The 19,490-nt window shown below is 43.8% G+C and overlaps 1 protein-coding gene across 2 annotated transcripts in view; it reads right to left on the reverse strand.

Annotated features, from left to right (window-relative positions):
* The window catches only part of TANGO6 (transport and golgi organization 6 homolog), a 251,374-nt gene that overhangs the window by 110,333 nt on the left and 121,551 nt on the right, over positions 1–19,490 (reverse strand). For both annotated transcript variants that reach the window (XR_004026078.1, XM_003262930.4), the window contains exon 15: positions 3,434–3,574. Coding sequence is in view for 1 of the 2 variants with exons in the window: in XM_003262930.4 (XP_003262978.2) it covers positions 3,434–3,574 (141 nt within the window). In the remaining variant the exon portion in view is untranslated. The remainder of the gene's footprint in view (positions 1–3,433; positions 3,575–19,490) is intronic.

Raw genomic sequence — 19,490 nt, forward strand, 5'->3', positions numbered from 1 at the left:
ACCACGCCCAGCTAATTTTGTATTTTTAGTAGAGATGGGGTTTCACCATGTTGGCCAGGATGGTCTCGATCTCTTGATCATGGTCTCGGTCTCGTGATCCGCCCGCCTTGGCCCCCAAAGTGCTGGGATTATAGGCGTGAGCCACCATGCCCGCCTAAGACTCCATTTCCAAAAAAAAAAAAAAAAAATTAAATAAATAAATAAATAAATAAATAAATAAATTTCACTCTCTGTGACATGAATCCATTGGTCAGAAAAAAAACAAAAAAAAACAACAAAAAAACAAAATAAATTTCACTCTCAAGTAATTCTCCTTTCACTGATAAAAGGATTTAAGTGGTTGGAGACCTAGGTTCTATCAACCTTAGCCAGAACAGTCACCTAGAAATTAGGAAAATTAAGGGCTATGTCCATACAAACAGTGCATGGCTATATGGAATTTCTATAAATCCTCTGACGTGCTGATGAAGGAGGAATTCAGTGTGATCTCCTGATGCAAGTGGCAAAAAGCTACCCCACCTCCACTTTGTTCTCCAAAATCTTCCCCTACCGGATAAAGAATAAAATTTACAAGTTTTACTATAGCTCACAGACAAATTGCCCAAGCTGAAGCTGAGATTATATCTTCTTTTTCTGCCTTAGATAACAGGCTAGTGGGTATATAATGGAATTACTAAAAAGCCAAGGACAAATACAGCAGTACCTAAGAAGTGCTGATATCATTTAAAGAATAGAAGAAGTGTGGCACTGTTATTAAGCCAAATATTAACCACCAACAGCTATACTTTATAACACAATCTGACATAGACCATGCATGACAAGAACACAGCCCTAAAATGGAACCTCATTCTCAAAATTCAATATGGCCGCTAGCTGGCTCAAATGGATACTGTACACCACTGGCTCTCACCTGTATGATTGATTTGCCTTATTTTAAGGCTTCTAGTGATATTCAGTGTGACAGCTAATGGTTAAGTCTATGGAGCACAGGTTAAATAAATGAATCTTCTCTCAATTCTATGTTATACAGCCCAGTATAAAAATATTCAAAGTGTACTTGCTGGCTTATGGAGAAATTCATCTTAATTTAACCCCTCTCTTCAGAATGAACTATTGTTTTCTTTGTCCTTTTTCCCTAGGGTCCCACCTCCTAGCTTCATATGAGCACTCAATAAACAGCAAAAAATATTTGTTTTCCTTCATTTTTAACCTTTAAAAAATGTTTAAATCTTTTTTGCGTAGGCAAAAATAAAATTTTACTGAGCCCTTATTGTATGCCAAATACCATCGTAAGAATTACCTTATTTAATCTTTACAACAGCCCTATGAGTTAAGTGTTATTAATATCCTCATTCTGGCTGGGTGCAGCGCCTCATGCCTATAATCTCAGCACTTTGTGAAGCCAAGGTGAGAAGACTGCTTGAGGCCAGGAGTTCAAGACCAGCCTGGGCAACATGGTAAAACCCCATCTCTACAAAAATACAAAAATTAGCCAGGCGTGGTGGCATGTACCTCTAGTCCCAGCTATTCAAGAGGCTGAAGTAGAAGGATACCTTGAGCCTAAGAGGTCAAGGCTGCAGTGAGCCATGACCGTGCCAATGAACTCCAATGTGGGCAACAGAGGGAGACCCTGTTGCAAAAATAACAACAACAACAACAAAAACCAAACCAATAATATCATCATTTTACACATTAGAACGCTCAGGCACCCAAGGTTAAGAAACATTCCCCTCAGCTGGGCGCGATGGCTCACGCCTGTAATCCCAGCACTTTGGGAGGCAGAGACAGGAGGATTGCTTGAGCCCAGGAGTTTGAGACCAGCCTGGGCAACATAGTGAGACCTTGCCTCTACAAAAAATAGAAAATTAGCTGGGTATGGTGGCATATGCCTGTAGTCCCAGCTATGTGGGAGGCTGAGGAGGGAGGATAACTTGAGTCCAGGAGGTTCAGGCTGCAGTAAGCCGTGAATGCACCACTGCTCTCCAGCCTGGGTGACTGAGTAAGACCCTGTCTTGAAAAAAACAAAACAAAACGAAAAGAAAGAAACATTTCCCTGATCACACAGCCAATAAGAAGCAGAATGGCTCATGCTTATAATCCCAGCACTTTGGGAGCCTGAGGTGGGAGGACTGCTTGAGTCCACGAGTTTGAGACTAGCCTGAAAACATAGTGAGACCTCACCTCTACCGGGAAAAAAAAAAAAAAGGCAGCAGCAGTTCAGGATTTGAAGTGAGGCAGTGTAAGTCTAGAGCCTATCCCTTAACTACTATTGTCAGCTTATACAGCCTAGAGCAACTTCCTTCAAGTTGGTGGTTCAATTCTCAGCACTATCACTTACCAGCTGAATGAGTCTTGGACAAATTGCTGAAGATGTATGAACCACAGTTTCTTCATCTGTAAAACAGGTTTAGTAACAGCCTGTTTACAAGATTTGTTGGGAAATTAGATAAGATTATATATATGGACAACCTGGCACACAGTAGACATTCAGCAAGAGTCAGCACTCTTCCTTCCCTGCTTGACATTCCTCTTCTTTATTTCTGAGTCTCGCTCTGTTGCTCAGGCTGGAGTGCAGTGGTACAATCATTGCTCACTGCAGCCTCGACCTCCCAGGCTCAGGTGATCCTCCCACCTCAGCCTCCTGAGTAGCTGGGACTACAGATGTGTGCCACCACTCCCGGCTAATTTTTGGTAGAGATGGGGTTTTGCCATGTTACCCAGGCTGGTCTTGAACTCCTGCCAGGCCTAAAGCGATCCTCCCAAAGTGCTGAGATTACAGGTGTGAGCCACGGTGCCCAGCTGACATTCCTCTTCCTTTTGTGCTTGCTGCTGCTCAAGTGTGAGACTTCTAATTCCAGCTCCACTGAAAATCAGGGCCCAACACAGCTCCCGGGGAAGGAGACTAAGCAGTTTTTTTTTTGTTGTTGTTATTTTTGAGATGGAATCTCATTTTGTTGCCCAGGCTGGAGTGCAGTGGTGTGATCTCGACTCACCACAACCTCTGCCTCCCAGGTTCAAGCGATTCTCCTGCCTCAACCTCCTGAGTAGCTGGGATCACAGGCGTACACCATCACACCCAGCTAATTTTTGTATTTTTAGTAGAGACAGGGTTTCACCATGTGGACCAGGCTGGTCTTGAACTCCTGACCTCATGTGATCCACCTGCCTCGGCCTCCCAAAGTGCTGGGATTACAGGCAGGAGCCACTGCACCTGGCCAGAGACTAAGCAGTTTTAAGAAAAAGGACATTGTTGCTTTCAGTCTCATAGTAGGCATCTGAATATTTCCTAAATTCCTAAAGGGGTACTAGTTCATCCCAGCCCTGAAACTACCCTCACCCGCTAGTGGAACAAGCCCCCAGGTACACACATTTTGGTTTCAAAGTCAAACTGATCCTCCACCCTTTTCCAGGTGGATGGAACAAGAAAACTCACCTAGTGCCCTGACGATTCGCATAAGGACTTCCCCGACTTTCATTCTGGTCTCTGGTGTGTGCTTGTCTTTGCTGCTGTCATATTGAGCCAACAAGTCCGGCAAGATTTTCTCAGGATAGACGTCTGACAGCAGGGCAACCCCTGGGGTTGAAAACAAAAAGAAAGGATTCATTACTCTTTAGGATCGAAAATCAAATAAACCAGTCACCCTGTGATGGGATGAACACAGAGACGCTGAAAACCATCTCTACAGCTCTCCCAGCAAGGGCTGCCTATTGTTTGGAGAGTCAGCATAGTGAGTGGAACGAAGATGGGCCTGGTAGTTGAGACTCCTGCGTTTGTCTAGTCCCAGCCTGATATGATCTCTAAGGTCACTCCCAGCACTGACGTTCTATGATCCAGGCAGTGCCTCCTGCCTTTGCTGCAGTTCTCCATTCCTGTATAATTTCCCTCTGTAGAACTGCCAGTGATGGGAGCAATTTCCACAAGGAAACATTTTCAAAGCATCCTGGACATGATCAATATTAGATCTAAGCTCATGGCTGAGTTTCCTAATCAACAGAAATAGGGAAGACCCTGACCCTGAGTCCCCCTTCGTAGGACTTGCTGATCCTCTCTCCCATCCACAGCAGCACCTTCCAAATGTGTAGCCTGGAACAGTGTTATCATAATCTGAGCCCAGCCCCATACTCAGCAACCTTTTTAGGGGTGGCAGGGAGGTGAGAGATGACCAGACAGATCCAGAACAAAACCCCTGGTCGGCCTCAAAACTATGTAACTACAAATTCTACGATTCATGTCTATACTGTTGTTTATTCCTATTTTATCTCATTAGTCTTTAGCAGAGAACAGGAAAACGGTTACACACTATAAAGAACAGTGACGAAAAAGAAAAAAAGTAAAGAAGGAATAGGTAGAAATAGGGGTTCCAGGATGAGAACCCACTTCTACCCCAAGCACCCTGGCCCATCAACTCTGCCTTGGGTTTCTCCAATAATCTACTCATTGGTCTCCCTGCTTCTACCCTTTTCATCCATTGCAGATGGAGCTATTTGGTTTGAATAATAAGTCTGGGCCCTTCATTATCCTGCCCAGACCCCTCAGTGGTTTCCCTTCTCCCCTGAATATGAGCAGTCCCCACCCCCTGCCTTCCTTTGTTCTCTCTCTGATCTCAGCTTTTAACACTCTCCCTTGCTTCCTGGCCTCCTTGCTATTCTCCAGTAGACCAAGTGATCCTGGCCCAGAGGAGGCGGCCTCACTTCCCCTCTGCATCGGCTGCTGCTCCTCCTGGTGGCCTCACAGCTTGCTCCCAAACCCTATCATGTCTCTGCTCACAGATCACATTTGTCACATATAAAACAGCAGCCTCCTTCCCCTGCCACTCTTTACTCCTCTCACCCTGCTTCGTTTGTCTTAGCACTTAATATCACCTGACAGGTTGTGTATTTCCTTATTGTCTGCTCTCCTTCTTGGAATGTGAACTCTATAATAAAATCAAGGATTTTCTTTTGTTCCCTGCTGTATCCCCAATGCCTAGAAGAATCCTAGCACGTGTCAGGTACTCAGTAACTACCTACTAAAGGAATGAATGGATGAATGGATAGATGAGTAAAAAGGGTTCAAATATACAGTCCTGATATAAATTTCAGGAATTAAGAAAGAGAGAATGGGGAAGAAGTAATATAAATACTTGAGAAATCCATACTTATTTTTCATTTAAGTTTACCATTCTTGTGTTTAAACTGACAGCCTTGCAGGCAAAGTCTATGTGCAGTTTTTCATGTTATAGGTTGTGATTCCATTCTCTTCTAAATCACATCCACACTCTTCACTGGCTTCTTAAATCCGCTGCATCTGCTGAGCTGTGAAGGCGGAGCACCTGCTGAGGGCCACACTTGTCTGCCCATCCTCCTTTCTGCTCTCCCCACCCCCACCTTTTCTTGCTTCCAAAGAGCCTGGGAAGTCTCTGCATGGTGGTCCTAAGCCAACACCTCTGCATGTGGTCCTAAGCCACACCTCCAATCCAGAGTCCATCTTAGGAAGTCCTAAGATGGGCTCCAATCTTACGCAAGCAGAAGCTCTGCTCTTGAGAGATTCAGGCTGTGGCACAACACTGTTGCCAAAATGTGACACTGTAGTTGTAGTTCACTCTATTATATAAAATGACGAAGAAGTCCCTGGAGGTTCAACACGGAGTTATGGAATATTGTAGCATAGAAAAAAATGTCTGCGTCGGCTGGGTGCGGTGGCTCACGCGTGTAATCCCAACACTTTGGGAGGCCGAGGTGGGCAGATCACTTGAGGTCAGGAGTTCAAGATCAGTCTGGCCAACATGGTGAAACCCCGTCTCTACTAAAAATACAAAAAGTTAGCTGGGTGTGGTATTGGGCACCTGTAATCCCAGTTACTCAGGAGGCTGAGGCAGGAGAATCGCTTGAACTCGAGAGGAAGAGGCTGCAGTGAGCCGAGATTGCACCATTGCACTCCAGCCTAGGCAACAATAGCGAAACTGTGTCTCAAAAAAAAGAAAAAAAGAAAAAAATGTCTGAGGCCTAAGGGTAAATGAATTGTTTGCTAAGAGAAAGAAGAGGGGGTTAGGTGCAGAGGCTCACACCTGTAATCCCAGCACTTTGGGAGGCTGAGGTGGGAGGATCACTTGAGGCCAGGAGTTTGAGACCAGTCTGGGCAACATAGGGAGACCCCATCTCTATAAAAATATCTTTTAAAAAATTAGCCAGGTGTGATGATGTGTGCCGGTAGTCCTAGCTACTCGGAGGCCGAGGCAGGAGGATTGCTTGAGCCCCTAAGTTCCAGGCCGCAGTAAGCTATGATTGCAGCATTGCACTCCAGCTGGGTGACAGAGTGAGGTCTCAAAAAAATAAAAAAGAAAAACAGAAATAGCCTCCAACTTCTAAAAGACCTCCATAACTGCAATTCTGGCAGGTGTTATATCACTGATATATTACAAGGCCTGGTATATATTACAGATTTGCAGCTATCATAACTTTTTTTTTTTGAGATGGAGTCTTGCTCTGTCACCCAACTGGAGTGCAATGGCGTGATCTCGGCTCACTGCAACTTCCACCTCCCGGTTCAAGCAATTCTCCTGCCTCAGCCTCCCAAGTAGCTGGGATTACAGGTGCCTGCCACCACGCCTGGCTAATTTTTGTATTTTTAGTAGAGACGGGGTTTCACCATGTTGGCCAGGCTGGTCTCGAACTCCTGAGGTGATCTGCCCTCCTCGGTCTCCCAAAGTGCTGGGATTACAGGCGTGAGCCACTGCGCCCAGCCCATAGCTACTTTCTAAAATCAGAAGTTCTCAACTCAGAAAATCTGGTGGGTGTTTCCTTTTAGGAATGTAGTCATGACTTTGCAATGGAAAACAGTGGAAAAATGGGATTTGCTTTATAAAACTTTGATCTATTTCTAGCTTTTCTGAAACCTATTACTAAAGTCCCTCCTACTGTTGTTTAACATAGTCTTTTTTTTTTTTTTTTTTTTTTGAGACAAAGTTTTGCTCTTGTTGCCCAGGCTGGAGTACAATGGCGTGATCTCAGCTCACTGCAACCTCCGTCTCCCGGGTTCAAGCGATTCTCCTGCCTCAGCCTCCTGAGTAGCTGGGATTACAGACATGTGCCACCATGCCCAGCTAATTTTGTATTTTTAGTAGAGACAGGTTTTCTCCATGTTGGTCAGGGTGGTCTCAAACTACCGACCTCAGGTGATCCACCTGCCTCGGCCTCCCAAATTGCAGGGATTAAAGGCGTGAGCCACCATGCCCGGCCCTTACTGTTGTTTATTCCTATTTTCTCTCAGTCTTTAGTAGAGAACAGTCATTTACTTCTGTGAACATACTATCCTGGCCAAATGAGCTCTGGACTTCCTCTCTGTAGTGGGCAGACATGTGATTACACATAGCATCTACTCTCTCTTCTGGTAACAACACCATGGTGTTCTTTTGGAGAAATATCCCTTTCTTACTCTCAGTCTGTGTGGTTTGAGTGGGCTAACTATACCATTTTTTCCCCCTCCAGGTGTGAACTTGTATCCCAGGCTGGCCAGTTAGGATCTTCCATTCCATCCCCACCACCATGATTGGTTCACGAACGGGGAATGAGATTCGATCCTGAAACCCACATTGACACTACTGGGAAAGATAAATTCCCCTCCCCACCACCCATTGAAGAGACTAACCTGGAGCTGCCAGTGGCCACCACGTGGAAAAAGCCCACCCAAGAATGACACCAACACAGAGGAGAGCCAGCCCAAGAGGGAGGGAGAAGAGGAAGAGATCCGATGGCATATTTTCATCTCCGGGACCCAGGTGTACTCTACCCCCTCCACTTTCTGGATACAAAAGCCAATAAACATCCTCTAATGCTCATGCCAGTTGGACTGTTTTTCAATTAAAATAATCCTAACACACCCTTTTTCAGATTAACAATGATTTTTCAGATTTTTTTTGCTTTTCCTATAATGCTAAACTTTAAACTCATTAGGGAGCTTTTAGTTCTCCCAGTCTTCCATAAAAAGGTTGCCAAAGCAAAGCCAAGTTTCCTTGCTTCCCACAGTCCCAGATCTAATAGCAATTGTTTATCTTCCTGCTGGCCTGTTCCACGGACGGCTGCCAAATGGCTGGCTGTTTGAGTTTTACCTTCTAGGATACAGGTGCCACCTATGAGTTTATAAATCCCTGGAGAATAAGAGCAGTTCCCCCTTTACCTACCAAGCAGTGAAGAGAGTCATACCTGATGGTTAAGATTGTATAAAAATGAAAGGGATGAGATTTTGTGTGGCTGTTTTTATTTATTTCGAAAAAACTTTCTGTACTTTGACACTCTGTGGAAGCATGGCCATAACCTTCACATGATCATGGGCCCATCACACTTGATAATTCCTTCGTGACTTGAAAATGGGGTAATTTCTGGGTCAGCACAAGATCCAAGAAAACATCACACATCAATCCCTTTGGCAATGAGACCCAAAGGATTGTGTGAGAGAGATTTCTTTCTGCTCTGATTGTAGGAAACTGCATTTTAGGATGTGGTGCAACAGATGAGATACAAAGAAGGTAAAAGTGAATCCAAACTGGGAAGAGTTCACAGAAGCATTCTGAACTTTTTTTGGAGGCAGTACATAGAATATTGGTGAATTAACGTAACTAAAAAAATGTTAGGCGGCCGGGTGCGGTGGCTCACGCCTGTAATCCCAGCACTTTGGGAGGCCGAGGTGGGTGGATCATGAGGTCAGGAGATCGAGACCATTCTGGCTAACCCGGTGAAACCCCCTTCCTACTAAAAATAGAAAAAGTTAACTGGGCGTGGTGGCGGGCACCTGTAGTCCCAGCTACTCAGGAGGCTGAGGCAGGAGAATGGTGTGAACCCAGGAGGCGGAGCTTGCAGTGAGCAGAGATCGCACCACTGCACTCTAGCCTGGGTGACAGAGCAAGACTCTGTCACAAAAAAAAAAAAAAAAAAAAAGTTAGGCTGGGTGCAGTGGCTCATGCCTGTAATCCCAGCACTTTGAGAGGCCGAGGCGGGTGGACCACCTGAGGTCAGGAGTTTGAGACCAGCCTGACCAACATGGTGAAACCCCTGTCTCTACTAAATACAAAAAATTAGATGAGCATGGTAGCAGGTGCCTGTAATCCCAGCTACTTGGGAGGCTGAGACAGGAGAATCACTTGAACCCGGGAGGTGGAGGTTGCAGTAAGCCAAGATTGAATCATTGCACTCCAACCTGGGCAACAAGAGTGAAAACTCCATCTCAAAAAAAAAAAAAAAAAAAAAAAAAAAAGGCCAGGTGCGGTAGCTGAAGCCTGTAATCCCAGCACTTTGGGAGGCTGAGGCGGGTGGATCACGAAGTCAGGAGTTCGAGACCAGCCTGGCCAATATGGTGAAACCCCATCTCTACTAAAAATACAAAAATTAGCTGGGTGTGGTGGTGTGCGCCTGTAGTCCAGCTACTCAGGAGGCTGAGGCAGGAGAATCTCTTGAACCCAGGAGGTGGAGGTTGCATTGAACCGAGATGGCGCCACTGCACTTCAGCCTGGGCGACAAAGTGAGACTCTGTCTCAAAAAAAAAAAAAAAATGTTATTACAATAACTACATGTAAGAAAACAGACTGTCAACTTTGTAAAATAACTGTTTTTTTTCTTCCCCCAAGACTTCCCTGAAAGCCACAAACATATTTTGATCAAAACAGTGTTGACTTCAAGATGATCCCACAACATGTTACTCAGTGATTCTGAGTAGCAAAAGGAGTTTGCGTGTCGTGTACTTTTACTTAGTACTCTTGCATTAACAGGAAAGTCAGTCTAATTCTAAAATGTCTTTGCTAACTTGCTCTATCCCAGGGAACTGCTAAGCCATTACTACTTCAAAACTAACCTGCCTCATTTCTCCTGGGCAGATAACAACCTCCCAAAATACTCACAGCAACCCGGAAAACCACCTACTCACTTGAAACTCACAGATATTTCTGCCAACAAAACTGCAAGAAACACAAAAACCCACACATTGTATAATTCCATTGAAATGAAATGTCCAGAATAGGCAGATCTTTACATAGGAAAAGTAGATTTAGTGGTTACCTAGGGCTGTGGTAGTTTGAGAAAGTGGGGAGTGACTGCTAATAGTTATGAAGTTTCTTTCTGGGGTGATGAAAACATTCTAAAACAGGTGTCCCCAACCCCCAGGTTGTGGACTGGTACTGGGCATGGCCTGTTAGGAACGGGACCACACAGCAGGAGGTGAGCAGCAAGGGAGCATTACTGCCTGAGCTCCGCCTTCTGTCAGATCATTGGAGGCAACAGGTTCTCCCAGGAGTGTGAACCTTATTGTGAATTGCACATGCAAGGGATCTAGGTTGTGTGCTCCTTATGAGAATGGAAAGTCTGATGATCTGAGGTGGAACAGTTTTATTCTGAAACCATCCCCGCCCTCCCAACACCGCCCTGTCCATGGAAATATTGTCTTCCATGAAACCAGTTCCTGGTGCCCAAAAGTTTGGGGGCCATTGTTCTAAAATTCCAGCCTGGGCAACATAGCCAGACCCCATCTCTACAAATTTTTTTTTTTTTTTTTTTTTTTTTTTTGAGACGGAGTCTCGCTCTTTCACCCAGACTGGAGTGCAATGGCGCGATCTCCGCTCACTGCAGGCTCTGCCCCCCGGGGTTCACGCCATTCTCCTGCCTCAGCCTCCCGAGTAGCTGGGACTACAGGCGCCCGCCACCTCGCCCGGCTAATTTTTTGTATTTTTAGTAGAGACGGGGGTTTAACCGTGTTAGCCAGGATGGTCTCGATCTCCTGACCTCGTGATCCGCCCGCCTCGGCCTCCCAAAGTGCTGGGACTACAGGCGTGAGCCACCGCGCCCGGCCCAAAAATTTTAAAAATTAGCCAGATAGGCTGGGCAGAGCAGCTCACACCTGTAATCCCAGCACTTTGGGAGGCTGAAGTAGGTAGATCACTTGCGGCCAGGGGTTTGAGACCAGCCTGGCCAACATGGCAAAACCCCATCTCTACCAAAAATACAAAAATTAGCAGGGCATGGTGGTGCATATGTGTACTCTCAGCTACTTGGGAGGCTGAGGCAAGAAAATTGCTTGAACCCAGAGGGCAGATGTTGCAGTGAGCCGAGATCGTGCCACTGCACTCCAGCCTGAGTGACAGAGCGAGACTCTGTCTCAAAAAAAAAAAAAAAAAAAATTAGCCAGACATGGTGGTGCACGCCTGTAGTCCTAACTACTTGAGAGGCTGAGGTAAGTGAGTCACTTGAGCCCAATAATTCAAGGTTTAGTGAGTTAGCACAACACCACCGCACTCAAGCCTTTGTGACAGAGGGAGACGCTGTCTCAAAATTTTAAAAACTTCTAAAGTTGACCGTGGTGATGGTTACACACTCTGAAAATATACTAAAAACCAGTGCATTGTTTATTTCATTATTTCATTATTTATTTATTTATTTTATTTTTTTTTGAGATGGAGTCTCACTCTGTTGCCCAGGCTGGTTTGCAGTGGTATAATCTCAGCTCACTGCAACCTCTGCCTCCCGGATTCAAATGATTCTCCTGTCTCAGCCTCCCAAGTAGCTGGGACTATAGGCGCGCACCACCACACTCGGCTAATTTTTTGTATTTTAGTACAGATGGGGTTTCACCATATTGGGCTGGCTGGGCAATCCGCCTGCCTTGGCCTCCCAAAGTGCTGTGATTACAGGCGTGAGCCACTGCACCTGGCCTCATTTTTTATTTTTTAACACAGAGTCTTGCTCTGTCGCCCAGGCTGGAGTGCTTTGGTATAATCACAGCTCTCTGCAGCTTCAACTTCCCGGGCTCAAGTTATCCTCTCACTTCAGTATAGCTGGGACTATAGGTGTGTGCCACCACACACATGGCTAATTTTGTTTATTTTTTGTGGAGACGAGGTCTTACTATGTTACCTAAGCTGGTCTCAAACACCTGTACTCAAGTGATCCTCCCACCCCAGCCTCCCGAAGTGTTGGGATTACAGGCGTGAGCCACTACACCTGGTTTGAATTGTTCACTTTAAGTGGATCAATGGTATGGTATGTGACTTATAGCTCAAAAAGTTGTTATTAAGAAACTATAAGAAAATATTTCATATCTGCCCTTTTAGGTTTTTATTTCTTATTTTAAAAATTTTATTATTATTATTGTTACTGTCTCAGGCTGGAGTGCAGTGGTACAATCGCAGCTCACTGCAACCTCCAACTCCTGGATTCAAGCAATCCTCCTGCCTCAGCCTCCGGAGTAGCTGGGATTACAGGTGCATACCACCACACCTGGCTAATTTTGTATTTTTAGTAGCGACAGGGTTTCACTATGTTGGCCAGGCTGGTCTTGAACTCCTGAGCTCAAGTTATCTGCCTGCCTTGGCATCCCAAAGTGCTGGGATTACAGGCGTGAGCTACCACGCCTGGCAGGTTTTTAAAATAGAAGAAAAAGGAAGAAAACAATATAGCATATCTTAAATATAAAGGGAAATCCACTGCCAAGAGCAGAGCTTCCTTTTGTATCCAAATCTGTTTTGGTTGCCCCTGCAGGGTGAGAATAGAAAGAGAGGGGAAATGAATTGTAACCTGTTACTTGATTAAAAAAGAAAATCAAAATTAGCCGGGTATGGTGGTGTGTACCTGTAATCCCAGCTACTCAGGAGGCTGAGGCAGGGGAATTACTAGAACCAGGGAGATGGAGGTTGCAGTGAGCCGAGATCGTGCCACTGCACTCCAGCCTGGGTGACAGAGCAAGACTCCATCTCAAAAAATAAAAAAGAAAATCAAGTATTTTGCATTTCATAGAATGTCTTGCATTCATAAGAAAATGGTGTATTACATTTAAAAGTCTAAATTCTGTGGTAAGCCAGAAATTCTACTCTAGAAATCTATCCTAATAGGTATATTAACACAGCAGGAAATTACTTATGTACAAAATCATCACTGTAGCACTATTCATAATAGAAAAGACTGGAAACAAATTTTCATCAACAGAAAATTGATTAAGTGATGGTCATTCATACAATGGAATATAAGGCATCCATTTAAAAAATGAATAAGGCCAGGTGCAGTGGCTCACGCCTGTAATCCCAGCATCTGAGAAGCTGAGGTGGGTGAAAGAATGCCTTGAGGCCAGGAATTCGAGACTGGCCAGGCCAACAAAGCAAAATCCCGTCTCTACTGGAAAAAAAGAAAAATTATCTGTGCATGGTGATGCATCCCTAGAATCCCAGCTACTGGGGAGGCTGAGGCAGGAGAATCACTTGAACCCAGGAGGCGGAGGTTGCAGTGAGCCAAGATCGCGTCACTGCACTCCAGCCTAGGCGACAGAGCGAGACTCTCTCTCAAAAAAAAAAAAAAAAATTAATATGTTTTTAAAGAACTGTCATGAAATGAATTCTAAGATCTATTGTTAAGTAAAAAGCAAGATGCAAAATCATCTCTATTGAATTCAACTATTTGTGTACAAAGGGGAAATATACACTCATTGAATAATTCTGGAAGGATACTCAAGAAACTAATAATATTGATTACTTCTGCAGAGGGAAACTAGGTGACAAGGGGATAAATGTGAGAGAGATACTTTTTATTTTTGTATCTTTTAGTAAGTTAAAAATTTTTTTTCTTTTAATTTTTTAATTGGCAAATAATAATTGTACATATTCATAGGGTACATGGTCATGTTTCAAAAGATATAGCGATCAGATCAGGGTAACTAGCATATTCATCACTCAAATGTTTACCATTTCTCTGTGTTAGGAACATTTTGAATTTTGAATGATATAAATAAATAAAATTTTTTTAAAAATCTGTGATAAATTTTAAAATTTATGTTTAAAACATTTTAACAAATTTGTCTTTCAAAGTAGAACAGCTACTCAGTAGTTACCTCTACTCAGCTGTTCTACTTTGAAAATAAAAAGAATTGCAACTAACAAAGCAGAATGACCACAAACATTGGCATCTTCTTTCTCCTGAAATCTCACTAAAGTGACAAGGTGTAAAAAAGGTATGAATCCACAACCAAGGAAAAAGACAATGGGATAGGTGTTAAAGGCTGAAGTCTAGGTAAATAAAACAAAACTAGAGCAAAATTATGATATGTGCATGATAGAGTTGCTGGATCTTTGGAAAATATATCAGTAAGTACACAGAAAAGGAAGCAAATTTGCAGGGAAGGCTGATTACTGCACTAGGCTCAGCACTGAATAACATCCACGTGGTCAGCAGTAAACAGTGCCCAATGATTTAGCCAAAAGTTGTGATGGGAAATGGCAGAAGTTGTTTGAGCACGTGTGTACCTATGCGTGTGCACCTATGCATGTGCACTAAGTCCACATCTAACATGTAGAAAGTGAGCAGGTCATGTCCAAAATTTTTTTAAATCAAGAGAGGTCTGTGTAAGCATTTTATTTAGAAACAGAGAAATAATTACTGGAAGAAACTACTTTAAAAAGGAGGGGTATGAAGATGGCAATCTCTGGGGATTGGAACTAGGGTGTAAAAAGTAGGGCAAGGGGCTGGGCATGGTGGTTCACACCTGTAATCCCAGCATTTTGGGAGGCCAAGGTGGGCGGATCACTTGAGGGTCAGGAGTTCAAGACCAGCCTGGCTAATATGGTGAAATCCTACTAAACATACAAAAATTAGCCAGGCGTGGTAGCCCACACCTATAATCCCAGCTACTATGGAGACTGAGGTGGGAGGATCGCTTGAACCCGTGAGGTGGAGGTTGCAGTGAGCTGAGATTGCATCACTGCATTGTATCCTGGGTGAGGTGACAGAGTGAGACTGTCTCAAAAAAAAAAAAAAAAAAAAAGCACAAGGACAAGCTTTTTTGACTTTTTTTTTTTTTTGAGACAGAGTCTTGCTCTGTGCCCAGGCTGGAGTGCAGTGGCATGAACTCAGCTCACTGCAAGCTCTGCCTCCTGGGTTCATGCCATTCTCCTGCCTCAGCCTCCCGAGTAGCTGGGACTACAGGTGCCTGCCACCATGCCAGGCTAATTTTTTTTTTTGTATTTTTAGTAGAGACAGGGTTTCACCATGTTAGCCAGGATGGTCTTGATCTCCTGACCTCGTGATCCACCCGCCTCGATCTCCCAAAGTGCTGGCATTACAGGCATGAGCCACCGTGCCCGGCCGCTTTTTTGACTCTTTATTTTATTATTATTACTTTTTTGAGACAGAGTTTTGCTCTTGTTGCCCAGGCTGGAGTGCAATGGCGCAATCTTGACTCATCACAACCTCCGCCTCCCAGGTTCAAGCAATTCTCCTGCCTCAGCCTCCTGAGTAGATGGAATTATAGGCATGCACCACCACACCTGGCTAATTTTGTATTTTTAGTAAAGAAAAGGTTTCTCTATGTTGGTCAGGTCTCGAATTCCCGATCTCAGGTGATCCGCCCTCTTTTTTGACTCTTTAAAGACTATGTTTGGCTGGGCGCGGTGGCTCATGCTTGTAATCCCAGCACTTTGGGAGGCCAAGGCGGGCGGATCACGAGGTCAGGAGATCGAGACCTAGGTGAAACCCCAGTCTCTACTAAAAATACAAAAAGTTAGCTGGGCATGGTGGCGGGTGCCTGTAGCCCCAGCTACTCGGAGAGGCTGAGGCAGGAGAATGGCATGAAGCCGGGAGGTGGAGCTTGTAGTGAGCCGAGATTGCGCCACTGCACTCCAGCCTGGGTGACAGAGCGAGACTCTGCGTCGAGAAAAAAAAAAAAAAAGACTATGTTCAAAGTAATCAATAAAAATAAGTTCATTTAAAAAACTAGAAAGAAGATATGAAAATGTATATTAATCTCTAGTGGAAGCTCTAATTAAAGAGAATAACAAATGATGGTTAACAGAAGTGGGAAGGCACAATAAAATTTTCCTCCTGACTAAGAAAAGAGAATCACCAGTCTGATTGTCCTCTCTTGCAGATCTAAGTCACAAAGATAATAAAGAACTCTAAAGAGAAGGAAATACCACCCTTTAGCAGGATACTTCAGTTGTTACGCATGTGAGACCTTTTATTATGATGGAAACTAACAATAATTTTAGCTCTAAGAATTCAGGAAGTTGCACAAACTGGGGAAGTTGGCTATTAAATAAAGGAAGTATGGGGAACTCAACTGAATAGCTGGGCTGTCTTTGTAATTAGAGTAAATGATTACGTCTAGCATGCCAATTTGATATTTAGTTTCTCTAAAGCTCCAAAGTTGTGTTAACTGTGGACAGGCCCCAACAAATTTATATTCAGGATAAGTGAATGTTACTTAGGCCTGAGGAAAAAACAGGGTTAGACTAAAGAGCTACTGAAGCATCCTGCTAAAGGGTGATGTTTTCTTCTCTTCAGAATACTTTATAATCTTTGTGACTTAGAGCTGCAAGAGAGGACAATTACAGATTGGTGATTACCTTAATCAGGAGGAAAATTTCTTTGTGCCTGACCACTTCTCTTAACCATCATTGAGTGTTCTCTTGAAAATTTGTAAGAACCATACCCAGAGTCTGTCTCTTTAAATCAAGATCCAAATAATATATCTGAACACTAAGATGATGCCAATATATTTCCTTAAAGTGTTTTCTAATTCCCATTTTGGAGGGAAAAAAGTAAAAACATGTGAATAATCTATATTTACTGACAGCCATATTTACTGGAAGCCATTTGGATCATGAAATATTAATAAATAAAAACATAACAGCAAAGACACTAATACTGAATGTTTTCAATATGCCATGTACAGTCCTAGGCGCTTTACATGCATTCATCCATTAATGTTCCCAACAATCATTTGAAGTAGATACCACTTAAGAGAGAAGCTGAGGCACAAAGAGTTGAGGAACAGAGAGATGAAAATATGGCCCAAGATGACAGAGCTGCCATGTGGTGGGGCAGGACTGCAAACCTGCATGCTCAATCACTCTGCTATATGACAGCCCACCTGGCAGCAGTGCCTTGGAGAAAATAAACTACTGGAATCATACTAGCTTTGCAAATCCTAACCCTCAAGATAGCAAACCTCACAGTTTCAAGTATATAAGGTCAGCCTCACTCCAAAAAAAATCTCCTTTCTCATGGACTCCAAGGTTAGCATAAGGAGAGGAACTCTGCATCCCACATGCACAGCCAGCATCCTCCACTGTGGCTAGCTGGGCTTCACAGGGACTGCTTTGTTCCTAGTTGATATCTTTGTTTAGTATGTGGAAAAGGGAGGTAGTAATGTTAATGAAATTCACGAATGATTCTAACTTGAGGTGCTGCCAACATTAGGGATAATGGAAAAGCTATATGAAAGAAAATGAAGAACTTGGATTTTAATGAGTTTCAGCTTTTTAACCAGTGATTCTCAAACACCTCCACTCCACAACATCTTTATAGGCTACTGCAAGCCCCCTAAATCTCTTGTTCTACTACACTCAAACAAATAAAATAGAACAAATCCAAAAACACAGCTGGAGACACAGTGGCTCATGCCTGTAATCCCAGCACTATGGGAGGTTGAGGTGGGTGGATCACTTGAAGCCAGGAGTTTGACCAGCCTGGCCAACATGGTGAAACCCCGTCTCTACTAAAAATACAAAAATTAGCCAGGCATGGTGGCGTATGCTTGCAATCCCAGTTTCCTGGGAGACTGAGGCAGAATTGCTTGAACCCCGGAGGAAGAGGTTGCAGTGAGCCAAGATTGTGTCACTGCACTCCAGCCTGGCTGACAGAGTGAGACTCTGTCTCAAATAAAATAAATAAATAAGTAAAAATAATAATTAAATAAAAAATAAATTAAAAAACACCACTGGAAAGCTTACAGGCAGCTGTGCTGGGCTGCCTCTATCAAATACCTGTGAATGAATCCCAGAGGGGAAGGAGTGAGAGGGCAGAAGTCAGGAAAACTGTGCTTTAAGAACACCATGATAATCAGGGTTCTGGAATACGTACAGAAAAAAAAAAAAAAGCTGCCCTAACTGAAGGCATAAAGAAGGAAGGGAAAGAAATGGCAATTACCGCTGCATTGAAAGTAATCACTGCCCTAAGCATTCAGTGAAACTTATAATTCAGCTGATCACAGGCAAGAAATAAAGAAGACAGGCGTCATTCATTTAATTTTCTTTATGTAGCTTTCAAAGAGTGAAAAAGCACATATATATTCTCTTTACGCTATCAAAAGAAACAGTTACCGGTAAAAAGAAAAGAGGGGCTTCTGATATCCAAGAAAATAATGGGTACTTCTCTGTCAGCCAAATTTAGGTAAGAAAACAAAACATTCCTCACATCTCTTAAAAATCTTGAGATGGGTGGTCCAGGTAGGAGGAGAACCACCTGAACTTCAGGTTTATTTTTCCCCTAAGTTTTCTACTGACATTTCACCTCAAGCCTATGCAAAGAAAAGCTGCAGAATCAGCAGAGCTGACTGACCTGTCAGGTTCTCACTAGTTTAGAAAAAGCCAAAGGCTTCCACGGAGAGTTGCCACCTGGCCTAAAGTTCTGGCAAGACAGGGCTGATCTTTCACATCCTCCAAGTGTCCTGAGAAAAGCTTGGTGGGCTAGGAGATGTGCCCTGTGTCTGGGGCACCAGCCAGTGACAGAGGCAAGGTGGAAACTCTTCCTCAATTCTCCATTTTTTCCTTATTTTTATTTTTATTTTATTTTATTTTGAGATGGAGTCTTGCTCTGTAACCCAGACTGGAGTGCAGTGGCGTGATCTTGGCTCACTGCAACCTCCACCCCCTGGGTTCAAGCAATTCTCCTGCCTCAGCCTCCTGAGTAGCTGGGATTATAGGTGCTGCCATCCCAGCTAACTTTTATATTTTTAGTAGAGACAGGGTTTCACTATGTTGGTCAGGCTGGTCTCAAACTCCTGACCTCATGATCCACCCACCATGGCCTCCCAAAGTGCTGAGATTACAGTCGTGAGCCACCGCACCCGGCCCATTTTTTCCTTATTTAACCCTAACAGATATCTTGATGACATGATTAGGCAAGTCTTTGTGATAGGTGCTCCAGGCTAGCAGTGGCTTGGAAAAAGTGATCATTGTGAAATGAGCAAACATGACATGCAGGACTTTAAAGCTGTAGTGTCACATGGAAACCAAACAGAACTACTGTAAAACTCTTCCAAAGAGTTCTTTCCTAAAATATGAAAATACACACATAAACACTCTGCCTATAATTTCAGGGAGTTATCCAACCTAATCAGGCACCCTGTAGGGTTCTACACAGGGGTTAACTTGACATTAACCCCTCAGGTTAAAATCCTGTGTTTAGTTAGATATAACAGGACACTTGTTTTTTTAAATTTAGAGACAGGGTCTTACTCTGATAACCAGACTGGAGTGCAGTGGCATGATCATGGCTCACTGCAACCTTGAACTCCTGGCCTCAGAAGATCCTCCTGCCTCAGGCTCCTGAGTAGCTGGGACCACTGGCAAGCACCACCATACCCTGCTAAAATATTCAAAACTGCTTCGTAGAGACAGGACCTTGCTATGTTGCCTAGGCTGGTCTTGAACTCCTGGTCTCAAGTAATCCTCCCCCATCTCAGTCTCCCACAGCGCTGGGATCAC

Source organism: Nomascus leucogenys, chromosome 2 (genome assembly GCF_006542625.1).
Source record: "Nomascus leucogenys isolate Asia chromosome 2, Asia_NLE_v1, whole genome shotgun sequence".
Lineage (NCBI taxonomy): Eukaryota > Metazoa > Chordata > Mammalia > Primates > Hylobatidae > Nomascus > Nomascus leucogenys.